The sequence below is a fragment of the Salminus brasiliensis genome, chromosome 13 (assembly GCF_030463535.1).
Source record: "Salminus brasiliensis chromosome 13, fSalBra1.hap2, whole genome shotgun sequence".
In the NCBI taxonomy this organism is placed as follows: domain Eukaryota; kingdom Metazoa; phylum Chordata; class Actinopteri; order Characiformes; family Bryconidae; genus Salminus; species Salminus brasiliensis.
Genome location: NC_132890.1, coordinates 35,869,625 through 35,878,660, shown reverse-complemented (window position 1 = coordinate 35,878,660; position 9,036 = coordinate 35,869,625). Strand labels below are relative to the sequence as shown.

At 44.3% G+C, this 9,036-nt stretch overlaps 1 protein-coding gene across 1 annotated transcript; it reads right to left on the bottom strand.

Moving 5' to 3' along the window:
* Positions 1 to 270: 270 nt before the first annotated feature.
* On the bottom strand, positions 271 to 2,670 carry fzd9b (frizzled class receptor 9b). Its single transcript, XM_072694865.1, has one exon. The coding sequence runs from the start codon at positions 2,501 to 2,503 to the stop codon at positions 752 to 754; it is 1,752 nt and encodes a 583-aa protein (XP_072550966.1). The 5' UTR covers positions 2,504 to 2,670; the 3' UTR covers positions 271 to 751.
* Between the last annotated feature and the right edge of the window lie 6,366 nt (positions 2,671 to 9,036).

Sequence of the window (9,036 nt, the reverse complement as noted above, 5' to 3'; positions counted from 1 at the left end):
CTGATTACGGAGAAATAATGGGGGCATTGTGGAAAAAGCAACAGGAGAATGAAAAGACTACTTTAGGGGGAGCTGGTCGAATCTGTGGGATAACATGAGTCTACTTTATGCGGGAAAGGAGGGGTTATTATGATAAAAATGTCAAATAAAAACAAAATTGATACTTTAACAACCCCATAAAAATAAAAATAAACAAAGTTTTCTATACAATAAAAAAAAACATGGTAAAAATATAGTACATTTTATTTTCTTTTCCCAAAAAAAGGCACTTTTCTCGCTTTGGGCCGTTAATTTAGCTTGTTTACAGAAACCTGGGCCCTTCAATAGCATTTTGTGAGAACCAAGACCTAATTTAAATATATAGATATATACATATACAATAAATAAAAGAACTGTAAAACACAAAACACATAAATGCCATGAACTGAGCTAAATTCGGACCAAAGTCCTTCTTGTGTCCGTTTACTTTTTAAAAATGACGGACAAAAGACTGCATATCTGTTCTCCGTTTCACGCTTCTACAGCAAGCTGTAATAAACGTAATCCCTTTAAGAGTCAAACACTGGCCATCAGTCCATCATCAGTCCATCATCAGTCCAGTCTCCTGGACGTTCCTTTTGTGCATATTCCACAAATTCCTCTCGCCACACTGTCCTTGTGCCTGCCCATACACACAGGGAGGCATACCGCGAGTCCATACAGTACATTACATGAGGTCACACACACACACTCACACTCGGTCCAGTCCCTCTCATACATGCGTGGGACTGTCCGAGTAAGGGTCCGTCTTGGACATGTGCAGTACCATGGCGGGGGCTTTGTAGTGGCAGTGGGTGCTGCCGCAGCTCCCCCCGCCACAGTGCTTCCTACTAGTCCTGTCTGCCAGCTTCCGGCTGCACAGGCCCTGCCAGGTCTGCAGGGTCTTCGAGCTCCACACCCAAACGCCGCTGGTGATGCCCACCACCAGCGACATGAAGATCTTCAGCATGAACACAGCCACGGCGGGCACGGACGCCTCCAGGCTGCAGTCCTCGTTCCTGCGGCCCGGGAAGGCGACGCACTTGCTCTCCAGGCCGCGGAACTTCCAGTAGTCCATGTTGAGGCGCTCGTAGAAGTAGCAGACGATGACGCAGGTGGCCGGCACGGTGTACAGGACGGAGTAGATGCCGATCTTCACCATGAGCTTCTCCAGCTTCTCCGTGTTGGTGCCCTCGGTCTTCATGACCTTCCGGATGTGGAACAGCGCCACGAAGCCGGTCAAGACGAAGGAGGTCCCGACCACCAGATAGCAGGACAGAGGCACCAGGACGAAGCCGGTCAACGCTCCCACGTCCATGCTGCCCACGTAGCACAGTCCCGTCAGCTCGTCCCCCGCCACCTTCCTCATGGTGAGGATGACGATGGTCTTCAGCGCAGGGATGCCCCAAGCAGCCATGTGGAAGTAGCTGCTGTGGGACTCGATGGCTTCGTGGCCCCACTTCTTTCCCGCAGCAAGGAACCAGGTGAGCGTGAGGACGACCCACCAGATGGAGCTGGCCATGCCGAAGTAGTAGAGGATCAGGAAGACTATGGTGCAGCCCGTGCTCTCCAGCCCCTCCTGGATGATGTACAGCTCCCCGTTCTCACGGTCACACGCGATGTTCTCAGCTCCAGCTACCGAGCGAATGATGAAGGCCACCGAGTAGACGTTGTAGCACATGGAGAGAAAGATGATGGGCCTCTCGGGGTACTGGAAGCGATGAGGGTCCAGGAGAAAGGTGAGGACCGTGAACGCAGTGGAAACGAAGCACAGGGTGGACCACACGGCCATCCAGATGAAGGCGAAGTCCTTGTCCTGCCTGGACCAGAAGACGTCAACAGCCGAGGAGCAGCGCGGTGCGCACGACTCGCTCTTCTCCACATACTGGAACTTCTCCGGGTTCTCGCAGACTCCCGTGGAGCCACCTGGGCGACCGCCGCTGGGGCCAGGCTGCCTGGGCCGGGGAGGCACCGGCAGCATGCCCTCTCCTTTTTTGGCCTCTGGCTTGGTGTCGTTCTCCGGGGCCTCCATGCACAGCGCGTTCGGGTCGTTCCGGGTGGGCAGCTTGGAGCAGTCCAGGGACTCGGGCCAGACGTAGTTGAACTTCTCCATGATGGGAGAGCACCTCTGACGGGCCTGCTCGCACATGGGTCTGCAGGCCGGGATGGAGGTGGACACCTGGTCGGTGCACATGGGCGCGTAGAGCGAGCAGAGGAAGAAGCGCAAGTGGACGTCGCAGCCGTACTCCACCAGTGGGGCGAATTCGTTCAGTTTGATGGCGGCCTCCTTCTGACTGTCGTGGTCCATGAAGTTGGGCATCCGGGTGAGGTTGTATCCGATGCCCTGGCACATCGGGATGACTATGGGCTCGCACTTGGCTGGCCTCCCCCTCTCGAACTCGTAGGAGCCTATCTCCAGGCTGGACACTGTGAGCACAAGCTGACACCACAGCGCAATCGCAACCCTCAGAGGTGAGCCCTCCATGCTTGGCTATCCAGGCGCCCGTATGAATGAGGGGTATACGAAACTTGGCATATAAGGTCCAGAGAGTTCAGAACCGGGCTAGAACCATAAAAACTTTAGCTACATTCCAGTAATGCAGCTCAGCCCAAACGGAAAAAGGGAGACATACCCCAGCAGCCCTCCTCCTCCCCCCCCACACACTTAGAGAGGCACCTCTGGAAAGTCCTGCAGCTGCTCCTGCTCCTGCCTGGGTCCCACGACTGGAGCGAAAAGCGTGTCAACACGAGCTCCTGCCGCGCGCCACTGCGTAAACACGAGCAGCGGGTCCGTGCCGTGGCGCTCCGGTTGCAGGCGGCTGGCGCGGTGCGTGGCGCGGTGCGTGGCGCGGTGCGTGGCGCGGGGCAGCGCGGGGTCACTCACTTCACTCTCGGCGTGGTCAGTCCTCGCCTCCTCCCCGCTCATCCGCCAGCCAACACTGAACTTTCTCTCCCCTCCTCGCTCCTCTAAAAACGCGGGGGCGGGCGAACCGTGACGCGTTTGTTTCCCCACCCGTATTCAGGCTAGTCCTGCCCTCACTTCGCTCCGATTGGCTGGAAGGTGTCTCGCCTCCTGCGCTCCGATTGGCTGGCAGTGAAGGCGACTTCGGCTCTGAGGGTTGGTGTGGGCGCGCGCTGCAGCAATAACACTGATCTTATTATGATGATAGTAAAGGTTTTTCCTTTTTATTAAAAATGAGATTTTCCACAATAAAATCAGAAATGTCAGAAATGTCTCACGAGAGAAGCTATAAAAAACTAAAATGTGTGAAAAAATGCATACGTTTAATTACAAATATTTAAATAAATAATAAATAGTCATTAATAGTCGTTTAGACATTTTCTGATTTAGAAAATCATCTGTTTGATCAGTTTTTTTTAATGTTTTTTATTTATTAATTTTTAATATTATTTTTTTACCTTTGTATGTTGCTGTATGTCTAATAATAATAATAATTATAGCAATACTATTAATAATCAATAATAAAAATGTTATTTTAATACATTTCTGTTTAATAATACGTTGAGCCATTTCAGTTCGGTTCGCGATAATGAGATGAATCGTGTGTTGACTCACTTTTATGGCTCGATAATCAATAATAATAATAATAATAATAATAACAATATCATCATCAATAATCAATAATAATAATAATAAAAATATAATCAATAATAATAATATCATCATCAACAATAATAACAATCAATAATAATAATTATTATTAATAATATTAATAATATTATTAAAAAATCAATAATAAAAAATGTTATTGCAATACGTTTCTGCTTAATCATACCATTTCATGAGATGTTAATGAGATGAATCGTGCAGGAGTTTGTGTTGTCTCACTTTTATGGCTCCAACAGCGATGCTGTATGTCTAATAATAATAATAATAATAATAATAATAATAATAATTATTATTATTATTTTAAAACCAACAACAATAATATATATAATAATAACAATAATAATAATAATAGCACTTATAAGAATAATACGACTAATAATAATTATTATAACAATAACAACAACAATAATAAAATATATAATAATAATAATAATAATAATACGTTTCTGCTCGTGTTTACATCGAGCCCTTTCAGTCCTGTTCGTGTTCATTTGGGGAATCGTGCAGGACTCCGTGTTGACTCACTGTTATGGCGCCAGCAGTGATGACCTGAGGCGGTGAGCGGAGCTGTGTGACTCTCACTGAGGTTTTTCGGACAGGAGAGGGGAGGCCTGTCCCCCGGTTATATTCCTCCTCTAACAGAAATCCCTTCGCTCCGGACTTCATGTGCCAGGGACGTGTTTATAGATCGGATTGGCGGACTGCTTGTGAGTGTGAACCATTATCCAATCAAAGCACAGGACCCACGACTCTACCAGCCAATCAGGCCGCGAGTAGGCGGGGTTAGTCAGAACACAGGTGGGAAATGAAATCCCGCCTACTTCCAGCCAGCAGTCGTTGAGCAGATCGATCAATGCTGCTCCTGTACTGGTCGTCTGAAGAAGTGGAGGTCTGTGCTTATTAGGGAGAGAGACGCTGATCTGGGACCTCCTTTTGGGACGAGGAGGAGGAGGAGGAGGAGGGGGAGGAAGAGACTCAGGCAAGGCACAATATTTAACGTTAAGGTAGCAGCTAATCAATCATGTTGATCAATAGCTGTTCTACAGAACATTGGATACACTGTGTCCAAATACTTGTGGACACCCCTTCTAATGAATGCATTGAGCTACTGAACTAAGTTGCACCCATTGCTGCTGACACAGACGAGCAAATCACCAACAGCTTGTCCAGTCCCTGTAGATAAGGAAGTACTGCCAATAGAATAGGACCCTCTGGAGCAGATCAGCTAGATGACCCTATCGGCTCCATGCTGCCTATTAATGCCAGGCGTGGGCTAGTAGAGGGGTATAATAAAGCCCCCAGCAGCATCGAGCTGTGGAGCAGTGGAGGAACTGTGTTCTCTGGAATGATGGTGGTGGAGCTCCATCTAATACTTTTGAACGGGATGAGTTGGGGATGATGAGGATGATGAACATCCTCAAAGCAATCAAATCCTCACAGCAATGCTCCTCCGAAGTCTAGTAGAAATCCTTGAGCAAGTGTCCCAATACTTTTGTCCATATAGTGTGCACCATAGAACACCATATATAGCACCTGTTCCAAGTTCCCAGACTGAAGGTTCCTCTAAACACCTTCCTCCAAGCGTTCCCCTAGGATCTGATACTTGTCCCAGTGGAAACTGCTGAAGGAGTGTGCAGAATTAGACAGGGAATGGAATCTCTGAAAACAGCCCTGTGTTTATGTCTGGGACGACTATCCGCAGCTGATAGGGTATTGCCTTCACAAGGAGCGAGAAGATTCACTGGGAAGCTGATTAAAGATAAACAGGGTCCAGTTTAGTCTCCTCAGTCCAGAGGAGAATTAAATTAGAATGGCTTTCATTCAACTTCCTGGGCTGTTTACACTGGAAACACAGCGCTGTCTTCACACGGAAATTCCTGGAAAGCTATTGTTACCATCTAGTGGCTGTGGAATGAACAGCACATCCACAGGGACAGGACTTCAGCTCTTCTCTGACCGCGGAAACTTCCAGAGGTGGACAGAAATGTGAGAGGATCAGGATGAACTGAGGTTTAGTACCTGTGTGTTTTTTTGTTGCTTGAATAAAATCACATAGACCTTCACTAGAGTTCATTCTCGAGGCTCTACTGAAGGTTCTGCTTCGGTAGAACAGAACAGTGTAGAATAGAGTAGAACGGGACACAACAGAATAGAATAGAAGAGAACAGGATAAAATTGAATAAAACAAGATGGACCATAATAGAATAGTACAGAACACAACAGATTTGAATAGAGTTGAATAGAATATTTTATGTATTCTAACAGTATAGAATTCTGTATAGAATATAAAGTATAACGATGCATAACAGAGTACAGCTGAGTGTATTTTGAATAGTAGAATAATATACAATAGAACAAAACACTTGGCTGTTTTCTAATCTAATGAGCACAATGTATAGAATTAAACAGAATAAAATTAAATTGAATTAAAATAGAATAGAATAGAGGTGTTGAATAGCCAAAAAAAAAAACAAGCAGTAAAGAATAGAACAGAACAAAGTAAAAGGGAAGAGTACAATAGACCCCCACAGATTACAGTTAATTAGAATAGAATAGAGTAGAGTAGAACAGAATAGAGTAGAATAGAATAGAGTAGAATAGAATAGAGTAGAGTAGAATAGAATAGAGTAGAATAGAATAGAGTAGAGTAGAATAGAGTAGAATAGAGTAGAACAGAATAGAGTAGAATAGAATAGAGTAGAGTAGAACAGAATAGAGTAGAGTAGAATAGAGTAGAGTAGAACAGAATAGAGTGGAATAGAGTAGAATAGAATAGAGTAGAATAGAATAGAGTAGAATAGAGTAGAATATAGTGGAATAGAGTAGAGTAGAATAGAATAGAGTAGAGTAGAGTAGAATAGAGTAGAGTAGAGTAGAGTAGAATAGAATAGAGTAGAATAGAGTGGAATAGAGTAGAGTAGAATAGAATAGAGTGGAATAGAGTAGAGTAGAATAGAATAGAGTAGAGTAGAGTAGAATAGAGTAGAGTAGAGTAGAATAGAATAGAGTGGAATAGAGTAGAGTAGAATAGAATAGAGTGGAATAGAGTAGAGTAGAATAGAATAGAGTGGAATAGAGTAGAGTAGAATAGAATAGAGTAGAGTAGAGTAGAATAGAGTAGAGTAGAGTAGAATAGAATAGAGTGGAATAGAGTAGAGTAGAATAGAATAGAGTGGAATAGAGTAGAGTAGAATAGAATAGAGTAGAGTAGAATAGAGTAGAGTAGAGTAGAATAGAATAGAGTGGAATAGAGTAGAGTAGAATAGAATAGAGTAGAGTAGAGTAGAATAGAGTAGAATAGAGTAGAATAGAATAGAGTGGAATAGAGTAGAGTAGAATAGAATAGAGTAGAGTAGAGTAGAATAGAGTAGAGTAGAATAGAATAGAGTGGAATAGAGTAGAGTAGAATAGAATAGAGTGGAATAGAGTAGAATGCGGTTCTGTTCTACTCTGTTTTAATCTGAGTACAACAAATGAGAACGATTCAAATCTACCACAGTATTTTCTTCTATTAAAGTAGATTAGAGTAGTGTCTATTAGAGTAGATTAGAATACATCTACATCTTCTACTGTATTCTATTCTGGTAAATAGAGTAGAATAGAATAGAGGTGTTGAATAGCCAAAAAAACAAGCAGTAAAGAATAGAACAAAACAGAGTAAAAGGGAAAAGAGTAGAACAGACCCCAACAGATTACAGTCCACTAAAATAGAATAGAGTAGAATGCTGTTCTATTCTACTTCATTCTAATCTGATAAATAAAACAATGACAAATAAAAACAATTAAAATTCACCACAGCATTTTTTTTTCCATTGCAGCTCTAACAGCTTCCACTCTTTTGAAAAGGCTTACTACACAATTTTGGCCAACTCCTGAAAAACATCCTTGCAGCATGATCCCTCCTCCACCAAACTTTACAGCTGGCACAGAGCAGTCAGGCAGGTCACGTTCTCCTGGCAGCCTTTCTGTGTTCGGACACTCGGTGGCTGAGCTGCTCTCTGTGAGCTGTTCCTCCTAAACTCTTCCACTGTTCAATAATAACACCACTCACAGCTGATGGAGGAAGATCTAGGAGGGAGGAAATTATAAAACTTCACCAGCTGACTTGTTGTTGTTGGTGCAGCGGTGTCTCCTATTACATACAGAACCACGCTGGAGTTCAGTGAGCTCTTCAGAACCTCCCGTTCTTTCACTGATGGGTGGAAGAAAGGCCGACTGCAGGGCTTGTGGAGGCAATGAGTCTGAATGAAACACTTAACTTCAACAATTTAGAGGTGTGTCCCAATACTTTTGTCCGTACAGTGTAGAAGAATAGCAAAAGATTATACAGCAGATTACAACAACTGAATCCTCCTTTCTCACAGAGCTGCAGTAGGTATTTCAACTTTTGCACCCGCAGTGTTAAAATGTGAGGGATTATCAGATGTGGAGTTGGCAGAAACACTCTCATTCTGCCTTGAAGTGCACAGAGTGAGTCTGATACCCCTTCAGCCCGAGGAAACACATACCAGACGGAGCGATTCTTATCGGCCCGGAGGCATGCGAGATAGATTACTGTTTTATTTTGTAGTTTATTGATTTATTTATATATTTATTTTCATCACGGCTACTTTCTGAAGACTCCTTACATTAACGTCTCACTCTTGTGCCTCTAAATATATCTCTTGGCTGTGCGTTTTTTGACATTTCTGACCATTTGAAAGCCAAATGCAGATTGAGGGACAGGTCAAGGGAGGCGAGGCCTCTCAGTTAGCTCTGTCTTTCCACTCCTACACACAGGGAACCTAACAAACACTGATTTGAGATCAGTATCACGTAACAAGACTCTCTGTGTACACAGGACTTATCTGAAACACTCCCACTGCTTTCGCCTTATCTGACCACAGAGACCTGCTTTAGCCCACCGGTAACTGAAGTTGCCACAGTTTACACCCTGTATGTAAAACACTGGGGTTTAGAGAATCACACAGGAACGAATGCAGCTATGGTATTTGTGTGGGTTTACCAAATGACCGCTTCCAGTCCCTCTTTATCTGGTAGACTGATGTATGGAAATGACTGGCTGGCCTGAATGTGAGGGACGTCTGATTTTTCATAATATGGGTCATATAAGTACAACAGGACCAGTAGAAATGACTGGTATGTGCATAAAACCAAATGGGAATACCTGTGAATACCTGGGAATACGTCCAAAACATTATGAACACTCTGCATGTGGCCAAAGCGGCTCACTCTACAAGCACAAGCCTCTTCAGGTGCCCATTATGGAATTATAGAGTTTTCGGTTGTATTGGGAGGAGTTTAGGTTGTACTGGGAGGAGTTTACGTTGCACTAGGAGGAGTTAAGGTAAAGCTATGAGGGGTTCCGTTGTACTAGGAGAAGTTTC

What these genes read in the sequence shown, in the direction of transcription:
- fzd9b (XM_072694865.1), bottom strand. Translation starts at nt 2,503, where the DNA reads ATGGAGGGCTCACCTCTGAGGGTTGCGATTGCGCTGTGGTGTCAGCTT.